Source organism: Vigna radiata, chromosome 9 (assembly GCF_000741045.1).
Source record: "Vigna radiata var. radiata cultivar VC1973A chromosome 9, Vradiata_ver6, whole genome shotgun sequence".
NCBI classification, from domain to species: domain Eukaryota; kingdom Viridiplantae; phylum Streptophyta; class Magnoliopsida; order Fabales; family Fabaceae; genus Vigna; species Vigna radiata.
The window spans coordinates 19129784-19148864 of record NC_028359.1 but is presented as its reverse complement, the minus strand read 5'-3'; the positions used below and the strand labels follow the sequence as shown (position 1 = coordinate 19148864).

The following is a 19081-nucleotide window of genomic DNA, read 5'->3' as shown; positions in this document are numbered from 1 at the left end:
TGAATTTGAAATATTTCTGAAATGTTCAATCTGACCAAGAAAGATGGGTGTTTATGAGGTTTAGGAAAGTTTGTTTAAGAAAACGTGATTTTATTTTAACCTTTCTTAGATTAGGTTAATCCTATTTTTTTTCTTGTAGGAGTAGCTTTTATTTTTATCTTTATTCTATATTTTATCAAATTTTCTGTATTTTCTTATTTATGGGACATTATAAATGTTTAGGTTAAATATATTTTTAATTTAAGTATCATTATTATTTTGAGTCTCGTCCATTTTCAAAAGTTTGTTGATTTTTATTTTCTTTTTTAAAAAACTCAAATTTTTAGTCTTGGAAAAGAAATGGGTTTAAATTTTCTTAGTATGTGAAATGTTAAGTTACAATTTTTTTTTGAAATAAGAATAGGGTTTGTTGAAAAATTAGGATTCTTTAAATATGATGTCGAAATCAGAATTAATTCCTTGATTTAGGACTAAACATGTTCTTTGTCCAAGAAAAAAAAAAAGTAAAAAAGTGATTGACTTTGAGAGATTTTAATGGCTGAGTTTGCTTTGAGTTCAGTTTTCAAAGAGTATGGGCAATGGGAAAGGCAGCCGGAACATTGTTATGATGAGCCAATCTTGATTTTTGTGGATGGCCCTGTAACCCCAATGCATGTGTTGGAGTCTGATTCCATTGTTTTGGTGAAACTGAGGATGTGTTGGAGTCTGATTGCATGTTTCGGTGAAACTGAATGCAAAGGTTTCGTGGTAAAAAAACAAAAGTTGGTTTTCGGTGATAGAGAGCTAGCTCAGAGTGCCACTCTTATCAAGGAGTATGGTGTCGCTGACAGCAATGTTCGGTTCTTCACCTCTATGGTCTTCTTTTCTTTGTTGTGAAAATCTTTACGAGTTTCACATCGACAAACGCATTAGAAAAAAAAGGAAAGGTTTCATTGCTCTTGAGGATGATCAAGAATGTAATATGATTTTAGATAAATACTAACATGTTTAGGACTTTAGTCCAACCTCAAATTTAAAGAACCTAATTTTTCAAGGAAATAAACCTATTTCACATAAAAAAGATAACAAGACACACTTAACATGAAAGTCGTTAGTCACTTAGAGAAAATTTAACGGTTTTTTTAGTATTGAAAATTGGACTTTATTAAGAAAGAGATGAAAATGAACAAACATTTAGAAGAGAAACAAAATCCAAAATAGCATGATATTTAAGGGTGTTAGAATATTTACCTATTTATGAATATTATATTGTGTGGGTTATCCTATTTATCATGATTATATTGTGTCTAGGGTTACCCAATTTATCATGATTATATTGTGTCTAGAATTACTCTAATCATCATGATTATATTGTATCTAGAGTTACCCTAATTATCATGTACTCTTGTATCAATTTATTTTTATAAATAGAAGATTATGAGAGGGATCAATTAAACTCTCTAGAATTATTTTTCACTCAAATGAGAGACTAAAATCATATTTAACCCTAAATGTTTTAATAATATTGGTTGTTATGTTTATGAATGGTTCGAATTATTACCAAAATTTATGTTTGGAATTACTTTGATGGTTTGTATGAGTATCTTTCTTTCACAAATAACTACTAATCTAGATACATCATGGCACAAAATTATTTGGACGACAAGACACAATCAGATTTTAGAGCAAGATCTGATAATAACTAGTCAATAAATTAGAATTTGAGCAATTTTTTTTTTCATTTGAACTCATTTCAATAGTTCTTTTAATTGCTTTAATAGGCACAATTCTTATGGCTCGCCAATAAGAAAGTTTTTGAACTAATGATATAAATTACATTATTATTTTTTTTTTGGAATTATAGGTTAACAAAAAATAATATTTATGTATAAAGTATAAAATCTTTTTGCAAATACTTGATTTTGTTGTAGACTTATTATGTTAGGCAATTCATATTCAGATCGAAATGAATAAAAATTAAGAAGGACTTGGTCAATGATATAAGCATGCACTTGTTTTGAGTGCTTATTTATTTTCTATAGATATCTATGGATTGATCGTGAGTTGAAATATGGTTAGAGTCTTTATGTGTCTTGAACTTATACTAAATATAGTTAATATAAATCTTGTAACTTTTTCTGACTTTTTTGATAGGTGGCAATTAGAAGGAAATATTTTTTCAATTTTTGTTATAGCTAGCTATCGGACCGGCTATTGTTTCCTCAATATATCGTAATAGAAAATCAATTCAATCAATCAGTTTTGTTGAATAAATAGTATTACTGATAAAAAAAGAAGTTTAATTTTGAATAGTGTATACTATGTAATCCATTCAAATTAGTTGATATATCTTTTTAATCATGTTTGCGAAAACAAAGATAAGAAATCAAAGTATCTTAGTTTTATTCTCTTATTAGTTATTAATTTATAAATCTATTTTTAGTAGCAAAATTCTTATAAATCATTGATTCATCTAGTATATATATATATATATATATATATATATATATATATATAATTGGTTTAACCTTTTACTAGATTGAAATTGTTGAATTTTTTATGTTTAAGGATTATGATCCAATGTCACATTCAGTAAAGATTTATGATACATATATGGAATGTACTCAATGTGGACGAGCCTGCTCATAGATGTATAAGAAATGATACCTTGAGACGGATGTAAAGCTAAACAAATTGCTTTTCTCCTAATAATAAAGGATTGTGTTGGTTGTAAGAGGTGTTAGTCCGCCTATCTCACAGATTTCATAAGTGTTAGAGTTTATTTATAGCATGAAACATCTCGAAACATGAATCTAACTTATTGATACATTTCAAAAAGAGTCACATAAAAGTATTTCTTTTTATTGGCAAAAATTTGGGCTTAAAATATTTTTTTTTTATTTTGAGCCCGGGTTTTTGTACTCTGACTTTTTTACATTTCAAAAAGAGTCACATAAAAGTTTTTTTATTGATATCTTATTTTTATTATGAATTATTTTCCATATTAGCTACAATTTTGTCAATAGTAAAGAAATAAGACAATTAAATGGTATACTAGTATATGTTTCATCTAAAGAAGTTCATTTTGTAACATATTAATATTTTTTGTATTAATATTTATAGTAATTGTTCAGTTTTCTTTTTTTTTACTTTTTTTTACTCACTGTAATTCTAATGTTTAAAAAAAAATTAATATAGTTTGTTAAATTAATGTTAATGTCATTAGAGGATAATAACTTAGTGGAATGACAAGAACATGTGGCAGAGTAATGTAGACATATGGCAGAGTTAACCTACTCGTAAATCACCCTCTCATCCTAATTTCATTTCACTCCTCCAACTCTTGGTGTCGTGGTCGGAGTTTTAACATGGGTGTTTTGTTGCTGCATGGGAAGGTGATGAATGACTCGATCAACCCTTATAATGATTTCAGGACTCTAATGCTAGAGAAAGGGGCATTCTTCTTGCACCTCTAATTCTTCTGCTTACACCCTCAAATTTTACTGAGATGTCAAGTATTTCCCTTTTGAATATATTAAATATTAAATTAATTAGGTATTGGATATTATTCACTTCGTTCTTCCTTAATTTTCTTCATTTTCATTTGAAATAAAGAATATCTATTCACTTTGATATCTTCACTTATACATTTGTTTTTTAACGTGGGATTCTGTATTTATTTTTATTATATTTTTGTATACATTGGATTTCGAAATCTCGTTTATAAAAGTATTCACTAAACTTTGGAAGTCATAGGATAAAATGTTTTAGTATTCACTATATTTCAAAATTTGATAGAGGCGAAAACACCAATTTCAAAATTTGATGAGGAAAATAATGATTTTCAAAATCTGGTTTATGAAACTACTGAATTTCGAAATACTGAATTTTGAAATCCGATTAAGTAACTCAAATTTAGGATAGTACTAGATTTCAAAATTCGTTTTAGGAATTCATCAGATTTGGAAATTCGTTTTAGGAACTCATCGAATTTCAAAAATTGGTTAAGAAACTCATCAGATTTTGAAATCTGGTTTAGGAACTCATCGGATTTGTCCTTATCTTTGTTTTGTTGTTGTCATTATAAGATATGCTAAAGTTAATGGTCAACCTAGGAGAAAGACATGTATTATTAGAATGTAAAAAGGGTGGAAAATACATGAAATAAAAATATGATGTTCAACCTAATATATTTGACAAAAAAAATGTGATTGTCTTTTTAAATTGAGAGGCAAACCAATTCATAACGAAGAGGGTCGGTATTAAAGGTAATGAGTCGGTATTAAAGGTAATGTGTGGATACCATAACCATGATTTGTCACATATAGTAGTTGGTCACCCTTTTACTCGGAAGTTAAAATTCAGTAAACAATCATTGCTTGTTGATATAATTAAGAGTCAAGCGAAGCCTACAAACATTCTCCATACTCTTAATGAAAATAATTAATGTAATGTGATAATAATCAAGCAAGTATATAATGTTAGTTACACTTACAAAATATCATTGAAAGGTTCGATAATTGAATTACATCAACTAATGATGATGTTAGAATATGATAAATACATGTACTGGAGTGGATGTGTAATCGAATATGAGATAGTAAGTGACCTCTTCTGTACACATCCTAATCCTATAAAGTTGTTGAATGTATTTAATATTGTTTAATTGATGAATATAACTTACAAACCAAATAAATATCGGTTGTTATTACTTGAGATAACTAGGGTCACATTAACAAGGTTGACTTTCTCAACATTTTAGTCTTATCAAATGAACGACAAAATAATTTCACTTAGACTTTAGAAAGTCTAAGAGGATTATTTCACTTGTCTCTCTATCTCATATTTCAACAAACTCCAAGATCAACTCCTTATCGGTGTAATCATACAAAATGTCACATAGAGACATGAAACTAGAATTTAATATATAATTCTGAACACTGAGATGACATTCTACAAATTATTTAATTTTTTACATGAGAGACAAATTGTATCTCCCTTCGGTCCTACACATAACAATTGCATATAAAATTTAAACAAGTCATCTACCATAAAAAAAAATCATTAGTAACTTAACCTTCCCACAATGCAATTGCAACATAATCAGCATAACTCGTCAGCAAAAAAATGTCGTGTGGACATCCAAGATATCTAAGCATTTCATCTTTTTAGTGAACAACATCCTCGTGTTGCACAATAACATCTTCCTGCTACTCATCAATATCAAGACCAACTAATGTTGCAACTTCTCTATCTTCACCATTGCGACCCTTTTTACGAGTAGATGTTGTTGGTCTTCTTTTAGCTTTATCCTGTATAGATCTCTCAGCCTGATATGTAGAAGCCTCTTGTGTTCTTGTCATTCTTATAACAAATAAATTCAAACAAACATTAAAACCAATATCCTTAATAAATAACTAAATTGAACAAGAATAAATAAACAAAACAAAAACATACAAAATAAATAAAATTAAAAAAAAAAACTAAAAATACCATTAGTCATTAAAATATATATATATATATATAATTTTGAAATTTGATAGACTACTTAGTTAAATTTCAAAATTTGACAACTTTTTGAATTAAGTTTCAAAATTCAATAACTTCTTTAATCAAATTTCGAATTATGATATCTTTTTCATTAGATTTCAAAATTTGGTATTTTTTAATTAAATTTTAGTTCCCTAAATCCTAAACATTCCCAACATAAGATTTCAAAATTTAATATCTTAATCAAATTTCAATTCTTTATTTAAGATGTTTTCTAAATTTGATACCTAATGCTGAAACATGTTTTTTTTCCTAAGTCAATCATAGATTTTGATATCTAGTTTAAATATCACATAAATTTCTCATATATTATACTAAATAAATAATAAAAAATATGTAAAAAGTGACTTATTTGATTATTGAGTTTGGTGTGAAAAGGAAAAGGCAAGAGGAGGTTGGAGCTGGCGACATAGAGGGGAGAGTGAAAGAAGTAAAGTGAAAGAGGAAGAGTGTGCATGTGTTGTGAGGGTGGCGGAAGGGAGAGAAATTAAGAGGATATGTTGTATTATGTGACACTCCTTTTGGAGTGGGGTGAGTGTTTTGCGAGGAAGTAAATATAAGAGAGAGAAAATAGGATTTAAGGTTGGGTAATGATACTTTGACACCCATTTTATGACAAATTTTTGACTCCACTATGTGTTGCAGTCTTATTGGTCCATGTGGAAAAAATTTTAAAAATTGAAAATGACATGGAAATGAAATTGAGATAGGTTGCAGGGGTTTTGATTTTAGGGCTTTATTTGAGGTTTCAAAAATTAGAAACCTCATTTTCGCGAGAGGAACATCCTTCCACCCACAAGCATCGTCTGAGCAGAACCGGTCATTCACGGACTTTTCAACATTCAACAAACTCTCGTCGTTAATCTAAGTGGGAAGATCACTTGTATGTTCAGTAAGTCTTAAAAAAAATTGGTTCGCTTAAAAATCAATGCCATTTTAACAAATGACCCCTGTGTGCATAAACTTTGTCTGAACTCTCCACTTATTTGGCCTTTGCTCCTAGTGTTGTTTCTGCACAATGAGTTTTACAAAGAATTATTCCTTTGCCATGGAGTTCGATATAAATGTGATAATTAATGCCTGAAGATCACTTGTATGTCCAATAAGTCTTAAAAAAATCTAGTTCATTTAAAAATCAATGTTATTCTAACAGATGACCCCTGTGTGCAGAAACTTTGCCTGAACTCCCTACTTATTTGGCCTTTACTCCCAGTGTTGTTTCTGCACAATGAGTTTTACAAAGAATTGTTCCTTGGTCATGGAGTTCGATATAAATGTGATAATCAATGCCCGAAGATCATTTATATGTCCAATAAGTCTTAAAAAAATCGGTTCATTTAAAAATCAATGTCATTTTCACATTTGACCACTATGTGCAGAAACTTTGCCTAAACTCTCCACTTATTTGGCCTTTGCTCCCGGTGTTGTTTTTGCACAATGAGTTTTACAAAGAATGGTTCATTGGTCATGAAGTTAGATATAAATGTGATAATAAATGCTTGAAGATCACTTGTACGTCCAATAAGTCTTAAAAAAAATTAGTTCACTTAAAAATCAATGTCATTTAAACATATGACCCCAGTATGCAAAAACTTTGCCTGAACTCCCCACTTATTTTGCCTTTGCTCCCAGTGTTGTTTCTACACAATGAGTTTTACAAAGAATTGTTCCTTGATCATGGAGTTGGATATAAATGTGATAACCAATGCTTGAACATCACTTGTATGTCCAATGCCAACAAAAAAGACAACTTCTTTGAATTGATCCTTGTAGTGAAGGAGTACCTCATCGCAACAATACCTACAGAAGATAATATAAAAAAATCATAATAACACCCAAAAACACAACAACCCTTAAATGGTAAAAATAATTAAAGAGCAAATCAAATCCACTGAATAACAACAAAGGATTGACGAAAGAAACGGTGGGAAGCTTCAAAAACTACATCAATGTTGGTTTCGGCGTTCGTTGGTGGTTTGGAACGGCAGACGGCGACGAACAAGACTTCGATTAACAGCGAGAGTTTGCTGAATGGTGAAAAGTCCATGAATGACCGGTTCTGCTCAGACGATGCTAGTGGGTGCGAGGATGCTACTCTCTCAAGAGTTCTCTCACGATTGTGGGTGGAAGGATGCTTCTCTCGCGAAAATGAGGTTTCTAATTTTTGAAACCTCAAATGAAGCCCCAAAATCAAAATCCCTGCAACCCATCTCAATTCCATTTCCATGTCATTTTTAATTTTAAAATTTTTTCCGTATGGACCAATAAGATTGCGACATATGGTGGAGTAAAAAATTTGTCATAAAATGGGTGTCAAAGTATCATTACCCTTTAGGGTTTTTACCGTCAAAAGATATGGGCAGGTTTTAGAAAACCTCGGAGGTGCAGAAAGAAAAGTTAGTAGTGCAGGAAGAAAGCCCTAAAAAGAATTACAAATTTGGGCGTTACTCCCTGTACCTCCCTACACCTCCCCATTCCATTTTTACTCTTTGCTCTATTTTTTCTATTCCTATTTTATCCTTTAGCAAAAATTTATATTTAGGAGTACAATTTTATGATTTTATTCCAGCACCCCCACGTAACCTATTTATTCTCTTTTTATCTTCATGCTTTCATCTTTACTCTTTCTTTCCAGAAATTCTTTCTCCTATTTTTCTAGAAATTCTTTCTCCTATTTTTCATCTTTATTATTGTGGTGTCAAGTGGTGATTGAGATATCGAGATTGCCTGAAAGAATTTGTCGTTCAATTATTATATCTTCGCATTGGTGGTGGTCGTCTATCAAACCTTTAACCAGCGAAGCTGTTAAAAAACGATGAGGCGAGGTACATAACTCCTTCGTGAAACCGCTTAAACGGATATGGGTATCCGTCGACGAATATCGACATCTGTTTCAGGGCCTAGACGTCTTCTTCCTCAGCACACACAACACAGAGCACACACACAACACAGAAACCTCAACAGAGCAATAGACCACACAGAAACCTCAAGCAACAGACCAACCAAAAATCAACAACAACAGACAAAGCAACCCAATCCTAAACATTACATACATTTAAAAAAAAAGAGAGGAAGAAACGAAAAGAAACTAACTTGTCGAAACGAACGAAGCAAGAACCACCGCGCCGCTCCGCTGCACACACCCGCCGCACTACCACCCGCCGCACCGCCGCACACACCGACCGCAAAGCAGCAAATACCGCCGCACCGCCACACACTCGCCGCACCGCCACCCGTCGCACACACGAAAAGCCAAAAGCACCACGCCGCACAAAGAAAGAGACGACTGCGAGAAGAACTGGGAGAGTTGCGGAGTTTTTGAAAGTGAAACTTCGTAGGGGGTGGGAATCCGAAGGAGGTGAGAATCTCTTAGTGTTTGACTGAAGTAAGCATAGAGTAAAAAGTTAGGTTAGGTTAATTTTAGTAAATAGGGTTAAAAAGGTTAAAACAAAAAAAAATAATAAAATGTTATTTTTGTATTTAAAAAAAATAAAAAAAAATTGAAGGATGGAGGGAGTGGAGGATGAAATTGGGGAGGTAGAGTAACGCCGTACAAATTCCCATCTCATACCATGAATGAGTCTATCTTGGAAAATAAAGTGCACACAGATTCTGGTGGATTTTTTTTTTTTAAATATGTAATATTCCTGGAAAAAAATTCTAACTTCAAATGAATCAAGGTCTGTGTGTTATTTTTTTAATTGCTATACAATATACTCTATTTGTAATCATCATGATTTAGTAGGATGACACAATCAATTCCTTCTTTTTCTACTCTATTTCTAAGCATCATGATTTACTTAGATGACAATTCATTCCTTCTTTTTCCTTTTTCTTTTAGCATTAAAAGGTCATTCATTGGTAAGAAATTAATCACTTTTTTGTGTGTGTGAAATTTCCTTCTCCTCTTAGTTATATTTTGATTTTATAACTATCATAAATTCATACCAAGTAAATCATTAATCAAATGGATTTATATTTGATAGATTAGACGCACTACATAAAGATTGTTACGACTTATGATGGTGAACCATGTAATTTTACAAGTTATTTTCAATTCAGTTTTTCTACTAAAGTTTTATATAATATTATCTGTTGTACCTTTAAAATATATTGGTGTATATTGATTTTTATATATTAAAATATATTAATTCTTTTAAAGTGATATATTTTAAAGGTATAAAGAAAAAAACTTAAGAGAAACTCGATTACCATGTTTTTAAAGTTTAATTTTTTTTAAGGTTATTTAATTTTATTAGAGGAATGAAGACTGTGTATGTTGAATAACAGAAACTATTGTAGGCAGTGGAAGATGAGACTAAATACACCAAGAATCACCCAAATAGATAAATAATTTGAAATGGATAATCCAAATTAAAAAAAAATAAAATTAGATCAATGTAGATTAGAATCAATTAATCATTCTGTTAAGCCAAACAAATCAATAATCAAATTTAATAAAATTAGATTGTGATTAGATCCATCCTAATAACAACAATCTCTCCATGATTAAGTTTACCAACATTGTTGATTTAGTTATTTTTAGTTTTAAATTTAAATTTAAATTTATTACATTTTTATTTTCAGTATTACTATATGCATGAGTCACATGAGCAAGTGTGATACACAGATCTCAAATTGGTCATTTATACCATAAATCTTTTGGTTCTTTGGAATTTGAAATCTTCTTGAGAGTAACTCATACCAGAACATGATGCACGCTCCACTCACATTACATGCATTCTTCTCTAACTATTTCTCATTCATCAAAAACATGCAACAATCATTAATTCAAGGAAATGATATTTTAACATCAATTTTTTATATCATTTTAATATTGTACACGTGTAAAAATGTGATTGGACGATTTTAAATAAAAAAAAATGATTTTTCTCTTCTAAATATATTTTTATTTCAATTTTTTTAATTTGAAATCGTCCAACCATATTTTAACACGTGTGCAGTCTCAAAATGATATAAAAAATTAGAATTAAAATATCATTTTCCTTAATTCAATTCCATTACCACCAACTTTGATTATGGTTTTCTTTCATGTCTGTGGACTCCATTTAACTATCATTTTTTTCCATATTTTTGTCTCTGGAACCTAGCTAATTAACAAAAGTTCATGTTGTTTTGTTTTATTCGCCCCTGGGTTTGAAGTCAGAGGTTGTAACTGGTCGCCTGTGCCAACCAGTGCATGGCAACTGGTTCTTTGTTGGACCTATTGCGCAGCTTTCTTTTGCAGCCACCGAATGGGTCCACAAAATTTTCTAACCACCAACTTTTGTCTTATTTTTCACCAATTTTGTGTATCAGGTGGGCAAAACAACCCACGTACTGGCTAAAGCTGTCTCTTACATTTAGGATAACCATATTTTGAGAACATTATATTTTGTTCAATCAAACAATGATACGTTAAAATGTTATCAGTAAAATATTATCAAACTATCATAATTTTTTATACAATCTCGTTATGACACTTTACCGAATATATATTTTTTTAAAAAATACATATTTTTCATAAGAAATTTTTGTCTTATTATGTTTAGAAAATAATAAAATTTTAAAAACAAATGTATTATTTATTTGTTGATTAAGATTGTATGTCAGCTCTTATTTATCTTTTTTCATCCAGAAAATTGTTACTTCATTTATTATCTTGAAACAAAATATATAAATAAGTTAGAAAAAGTTTCTTCCACCATTCTAAAAGGTTAAATAATTACTGATAATATCAACGTTATAATTATTTTATTTTATCTATTTTATTTCTAGGTTAATTATATTTTACTTTTTTTTAATTATATAATACGGAACATTGTTGGAATTTTTTTTCTACTGATAACATTAGTGTCAACATTTATTATTTAAAATATCTTAAATAATTGATATTTAATATATATATATATATATATATATATATATATATATATATATATATTTTATTATGTATGATTTGTAAGTGTTTCAAATTTTATAGAATATTTTTTTTATTCAGTGACATAATAAGATATTGTTTATAATTGAAGAATTTATAATATTTTGGATAGATTGATTGAGATATAGGTAGGTAAGGGTTAATTATTATCAATTAAAATAATCCTTATATTTTGATCATAAAAATAATGTTAAGCTTTTTTTTTTTTTTTTTAAATTCATGTTATATATTATGATGTATTTTGTCATTTTATATCTTGATCATAAAAAATAATGTTAAATTTTTATTTTATAAATTCATGTTATATATTATTATGTATTTTGCCCTCGTCTTAATTATGCAGATATTTTAACTACCTTATCATTCCAACTTCGGTTATTTTAAAGTACAAGTATCATCTCATCACATGCAAAATTTTATTAATAAATAAAATAAAAAAATACAAAATAAAACATGAGATCGAAGCAAACCTATATAAATAAAAATGATAAAAAATTAAACCTATATAATATGTTTTCCCAATTTAGTATTGAAAAAAATTCAAAGTAGAAAAATCCATTATATCAATCAATAGAATGTAGCTCCTTATAATATGCATAGAAATTATGCAGTGAAATATATCATTATTCCTTCTCCTCCTATAAAGTTACAGCTACTAAAGGGATCAATTTTATACTATATATCAAGTTTAAGAAAAAAAAAATTAAATGATTCCCAGAAGACCAATTCAGATAAAGGAAACAGACCATGCAAGACCATAGAATCACTGCAACAAAATAATAAAAAAAATAAATGATTGAATACACTCACGTTCTGCTCTGCATAAGGAACACATAGAACACCACATCCATATAAATTTTATTTTTAACTAATATAATTGCTTCTATACTTTTTCAAAAATCAATATAAATTTTATTTTTAACTAATATGAAAAGACTCTTATGCAATAATAATTTATGTATGAGAACAGCATGAGAGGTGTCTAAATTCTATTCATAAGCTAACTCTCAAGAAATCATCTATGAATTATTACGTGATTAGTTCAAAGTTATTCCATAATCAATAATAATAATCATAAACATCATCATGAACTAATCATAAAATGACACGGAAATAATATTAAAATGTTGTGAAAGTATTATTATCCATTAAAATTTTCTAATCACTCTCCAAGAATATAATTAGTAGAAAAAAATACTCTTAGAATGATTTATCTTTTGACCCAAAGAAGAACCATATAAGGACAAAAGTTTTATAAGATTAGTCAAAATTTGCTTATAAACTCGACCATACACCAAAATGTCGTCAGCATAAAGAACAGAAGGAAAAGAAAAACCTTAGATCCAATCATAGGCAACATTTTCCTATTAGCAACCAGAAAAAAATACCACGGTTTAATACTTCTTCCATAATCGAAAAAAAGAAGTAAAGCATGTTTCAAAAATCAGTATAATCCAATGTTTTTCTCCGACCATGTACATGATTTTCTATTTGTACCGAATCATCTAAGATACCAGTTGGTACTTAGACTAGAAATACCACTAGAATTTTGACGCTTTTTTAACTATCTTATGAAAAAAAGGATGTATTTCTATCTTTAAACCAGAACAAATTTGCCTTTTTATTGACACTCCAGAGCACTATTTGATTCAACCATAACTTGAAATTCCTTATTTAACAATTTATTAAGATCAGATTCTATAGTAGTTTCTAACTCCTACTGAACAATTTTAAGAACTTGTTTTTCAGCTATAACCTCATGTACGTTTCAAACAACTTGTTTATTCCAAACTTTTAAAACTTTCTTTAATTTTGTAGTATAAACATGGGATAACAAATAATAAATTCAAACCAAGAATTTTTTAATAACAGTTTTACAATCTAGATTTCGCAGAGCCATATTTTGAAGAATCTAAAAGAAAATGGCCTATTAGCAATTTTAAATTTAGTAACTTAAACAAGCAAAGGACAGTGATCAACCTGATTCCTTTGGAAAATAAAATATACTGAAATCATTCTTTCATACATACAAATCTTTTTCATTATTCATTTGATATTTTTTATTTCTTTTTAAAGTATAAATTTCTATTCTTTTACAAATGGTATGTCGGATAAAGAAAGCTCTCAACTTTTTCTCTATGGCGAAGGAAGCAAACCTCATCCATGGAGGAGCGAAAGTAGAGGCAGAGAAAAGAAGCAAGGAGAAAAACAGGTAAGAGAAAAACTCAAGCTTTATTTTTATGATGTTATTGCTTCTACTTCTGTTATGTGTTGTATATTAAAAGAAGGGAAAAGGGGAACCCTAAATATGGGGTTCAAGGAAAAGGAAGAAAAATAGAAACTTTAAAACCCTAACTAACAACATTAAATGATTATTGCAATTAGGCAGTAATCTAACTGATTCTAACAACTCCAAAAGCATCCTCTCAAGTTGGATGGTGTATACTCACTAATCCAAACTTGGGTACGATGGATCGAAACCTAACAACATAGGAAAACTTGGTAAAGATATTTGCTAAATGATCATGCGAGTAAATGGGAAGGAGATGTAGGAGATCGGCTTGAATCTTTTCATGAACCACATGGCAATCTAGTTCTATGTGCTTCGTTCTTTCGTGAAAACTTTGGTTATGAACTATATGTCTTGCGGATTTGTTGTCACAATAAAGAACAAGAGTGCTAGTCATTTGAACTTGAAGGTCTTGGAGAAGATATTTTATCCATTGTATCTCACACAGTAGATGCTAAGGCACCATATTCTGGTTCAGTGAAAGATCTGGAAACAATGTTATGCTTTTTGGACTTCCACGAGATGAGAGATGAGCCAAGAAAAATGCAGAAACACGTTTAATTAATATACAATTGACCTTAATTACATATTAATCAATAAAAATATGTTACAATTGTTAAATATTACTAAATACATGTTTAATTAGCTTATTTATTATTATTACAGTCAAAATAAAATTAGCAATTTTTTTTATTGAATATATATCTTGATTCCTGCCCCTTTAAAGCAATTGAAAGACTAGCATTGAAAACTTACAATTTTCTTTTAATGATGCTCCTTTTTAATATTAATATAAAATATATTAACAACATTCACACTCGATCGAATCCTAGCTTGAGATGTATTGATCTCGCAAACACGAATCCGATCTCTTATTGGTAGAATAAACATATACCATGAGACACAAAAAAGCATAAATTTTGGCCCCATTGTTGCTATGATTATTATTAGTATGGGTTACCATTGTTTTGATTATTATCATATACTGTAATAAACCTGGGTGCAGCAACATGCAATTCAATCAGTTCATCTTCACATGGTCTCTGTCCTTGACACCGGAACCCTATAATCGTTGGGCGTTGCCGTCAGTTCACTCTCTCTTCCATCCTCACCGGAAATCTCCTCCAACGATCTACCCTTAGTCTCAGTAACCAAGAACGAGCAGAAGAACCCTAACAGGTTAGTCACCGCCAGCAAAATCATCGCCTTCTTAATCTTGTACGTGTCACCACCCACCGTCAAGCTCTGTATTCCGAATGTCCCCACCAGTGCCCCAGCCTTCCCCGCCGCTGCACTCAGCGCATGGCACGTGCTCCTCACCCGCGTTGGAAACAGCTCCGCGGGAAGCACGAAGGTCGTGCTGTTGGGTCCGAAGTTTGCGAAGAAGAACGTCAAGCCGTAGAGAAGGGCGAAGAGGCCCTTGTTCTCGTTCTTGAGGTAATCGTACTTCACACCGATCACAAACATGAAAAATGACATCATGAAGAAGCCAACGAGTTGGATCTTGTAGCGCCCCAGCTTCTCGATGAAGAAGACGGTGAACCAGTAACCGGGGAAGGTCCCCACCAGAGCGATCACGAACATGGCACGTGACGTCTGGAACACTTCACCGATGGCGCTCATGTTAAAATCTTTGTCTATGAGTCCGATGGCAGGGAAAATATCCTTCTGGGTTAGATTCTGGCTGTAAAAAGCGATGTCAAGAAGAAACCATGAGCTCATGGTTCCGATCAAATGACGCCCATGACGGTTAAAGAACTCGTTCGACCACAAAGGGTAGTTATTCGCTGCGTTGAACTCCGCAATCTTATCCTGCTCCGCTTGGATTTCAATGTCCAAAACTCTCGCCATATCCGCCGCAGCTTGTTTTGCGTTACCTTCTATGATGGCAGTGTAACGCCCCGTTTCTGGCATCTTCATTCGCCAGTAGTAAGTCAACAACGCCGGAATGGCACCGATCATGAGAACCAACCGCCATAGAAGATCAGCCTCCGGTCGCGTGGACAGGACGCGGTTTTGGGTATACGTCGGAGCATGGTAATAGGATTGGAAAAGCGCGGAGAGTGTCATGGAGACAAGCCCCGCGAAGATGATTCCCACGCCCTGCATGGCGAACACTGCAGCTATAAACGCCCCTCGTGTCCTCTTGTTGGCATACTCCGACATGATAGTAGCGGATAGGGGGTAGTCGCCGCCGATACCAAAGCCAAGCCAGAAGCGGAAGAAACACAGTGTTCCCATTACGGATTTCGCGCTGGCACCGAATGAGAGACCGGAGGCAATGGCGCAGAGAACCATGAGGATGAGGGTGATTCCGTAGACCTTTTTCCGGCCGAGTTTATCGCCGAGCCAGCCAAAGACTAGCTGGCCGGAGAGGGTTCCGACAATGGCGACACCAATGACGAAGTTGTTTACTGATGTTGGGAGCTTCCCCGGCTTGTCGGAGCTAGGATCGAAGTAGTACAATCGTCCCAGAAGTTTGGAAACAGTGGAAATACAGAAAAGGTCGTAGGCGTCGGTGAAGAACCCCATGCCAGCGATCACGATGGCCGTAACATGGTACCATTGGGTTCGCGCTGAATCAAGCGCTTCAAGCACTTCCAGTGCCATTCTTAACAAGCTTCCTTATACTTTCTTCACTATGTGCTTGCCCTTTATTGTCTTCTCTTCTCTCACCATCAACACTTTCCCTTATATATATAAATAGAAAACAAATGTTGATGGAAGTTTGAAAGTGTTTGAATGCAGCCATGGACGTTTACTTCTATGCTTTGTGGATGTGAACGAGAGAAAGTTGTGATTATTTGGTACTTGTTTATGTGGATATTCTCCTTGCATTGATCATCTGATAAGGATATGCTTAATTTGAACCAAATTCTGTTTGGCTTTTTCCTTTTTGCTGTCTGTCCATAGGGATTAATGCTATGGCGTTACTCTGTTGGAGATTTAGCTGCTTGTGAAAGCTTTCAAATGAAGTGAATGTGAGACAAACGTTGATTGCTAAAAGAAAGCTACGTACTAAGCTTGTCTACAATGTGCTCCCTGAAAATTTTGTTAATATGATTGGATGGTTTCAACAAAGTATATATTTTAGTCGAAGATAATTTAACAAGATGTTGGCAACCATTTTTATAATAAACGTATTCATTTTTATAATAAATCTATTCATTTTTATAACAATTACCTTACACATGATACTGATAAAAATTTATAATTACGAACTTTGTTAGTGGAAGGAATCTAGACAATTTAGATGGGAAAGGTTGCGTGGTGGAGAAATTGGTGGATTTTGGTGAACTCTCTTTGATGGAGTTATAATAGTCGGATTCCGTTATTTTAACACAACTTTTTTGACACACTTTTGACACACACACGTGTCAAGCTGTCATTGGTTGGATTATTTTATTTTTCTTTTTCAAAATCTGGGCACCAAAATGAAAAGAGTTTGAAAAATTTTCCTTTCCAAATATACCATTTGCCTGTTTTTGTCACAGATTTCGTTCTCTCTCTCACATTTTGTTGTCCCCTGCGTTGTTGGGTCTGATATGGTTTTGGGTTTGGGTTCTTGGGTTGTTGCGTTGTTGCGTTCTTGTTGTCGGCTTTCGTTGATGTTGTGGTTAGGGTATTTGGTTTTTGGTTAGGGTATTCGGTTCTTGGTTCTTAGTTTATGGGTTTTTTTGTTATTTCCTTTTGTGTTTACATTTGTTTTAATTTTGGTTGAGCAGTTGACGGTTCGTCATTATTTTTCAACGATGTATGTTTGCACTTTGAACGAGTACTTGACGGATGAGCAATGGTTCGTCATTATTTCTCAAACCGAACATGGTTGAATGTCGTAGAACACACCAGATGTAATGTGCAACACCGAACCACAATTGAACACCTATGTGAGGATGGGAAGAAGAGTGCGTTATAAGAGCCAAGCCTTGAGGACACCATACACAGGAATTGTAGGACCTATAAAGAAAAATTAATGATTATTGTACTGTATTTTGAATAGGACAAGAACTTGATATTGTAATTAAACCTATATCTTGCAATATATAGTAGATGAATGTTTGGTTGCATGTATTTATGTTATTGAAGTGGTTTATATTTTGATTTGGTATACATTTTAAATTTTGAAGAATCCATTTTTTGTAAGTGATAATGTTAGTGATATAATGAATTTGACTGAATTGGTGAAGATGATGGTGCTAAATTGTGTGTTGTAATTGTTTACTATTGTGTTGTAATTTCAAATTTTAACAACCTGTTGAACATAATGAGGCATCAATGAAAACATAAGGGACCATAGCTGAAGTTCTGCCATGTCTGGTGCAAAAAACTGCATTGTAATCGATTACAAGGGGTTGTAAACGATTACACGTGTCTGAATTGGATTCTGCACATCCTGTTGAACTGAAGGAGCCACCAGTGAACACGTGGGGGACACTGGTGAATAACAGTGTCTTTTGACCCAAGTCCAGTTCTTTTAATTGTAATTTTATGTTCTTTAGTGAGGAATGACTGCATCTTAATGTTTTGGATCCCTCAAGATGGAGGTAGGGACCACCCATTAAGAGATTATAGTGTTAAGTGAAGTTTTGCCATGTCTGGTTCAAAAAACTGCATTGTAATCGATTACAAGGGGTTGTAAACGATTACACATGTCTGAATTGGATTCTGCGCATCCTGTTGAACTGAAGGAGCCACCAGTGAACACGTAGGGGACCACTGGTGAATAGCAGTGTCTTTAGACCCAAGTCCAGATATTTTAGTTGTAATTTTATGTTCTTTAGTGAGGAACGACTGCATCTTAATGTTTTGGGTCCCCTAAGATAGAGGTGGGGACCACCCATTGAGAGATTATAGTGTTAAGTGAAGTTTTGCCATGTCTGGTGCAAAAAAATGCATTGTAATCGATTACAAGGGGTTGTAAACGATTATGCGTGTTTGAATTGGATTCTGCACATCCTGTTGAACTGAAGGAGCCACCAGTGAACACGTGGGGGACTGCTGGTGAATAACAGTGTCTTTACACATAAGTCCAGTTATTTTAGTTGTAATTTTATTTTCTTTAGTGAGGAACGACTGCATCTTAATGTTTTGGGTCCCCCAAGATGGAGGTGGGGACCACCCATTGAGAGATTATAGTGTTAAGTGAAGTTCTGCCATGTCGGGTGCAAAAAACTGCATTGTAATTGATTACAAGGGGTTGTAAACTATTACACGTGTCTGAATTGGATTTTGCACATCGTATTGAACTGAAGGAGCCACTAGTGAACACGTGGGGGACCGCTGGTGAATAGCAGTGTCTTTAGACCCAAGTCCAGATATTT

At 32.4% G+C, this 19081-nt stretch overlaps 2 protein-coding genes across 2 annotated transcripts; one reads left to right on the top strand and one right to left on the bottom strand.

The window, feature by feature from the left end:
• Positions 1–534: 534 nt before the first annotated feature.
• Positions 535–876, top strand: LOC106773489 (phosphatidylinositol 4-kinase gamma 4-like). Its single transcript, XM_014660174.1, has one exon. It carries the CDS (start codon positions 535–537, stop codon positions 874–876), a length of 342 nt encoding a protein of 113 aa, XP_014515660.1.
• A 13916-nt stretch (positions 877–14792) lies between these two features.
• On the bottom strand, positions 14793–16373 carry LOC106773789 (inorganic phosphate transporter 1-11-like). The gene has a single exon (XM_014660538.2). The coding sequence runs from the start codon at positions 16368–16370 to the stop codon at positions 14793–14795; it is 1578 nt and encodes a 525-aa protein (XP_014516024.1). The 5' UTR covers positions 16371–16373.
• Positions 16374–19081: the final 2708 nt, after the last annotated feature.

Excerpts from the sequence above, each read along its gene's own strand:
- LOC106773489 (XM_014660174.1), top strand. The coding sequence starts at position 535 with ATGGCTGAGTTTGCTTTGAGTTCAGTTTTCAAAGAGTATGGGCAATGG.
- LOC106773789 (XM_014660538.2), bottom strand. The coding sequence starts at position 16,370 with ATGGCACTGGAAGTGCTTGAAGCGCTTGATTCAGCGCGAACCCAATGG.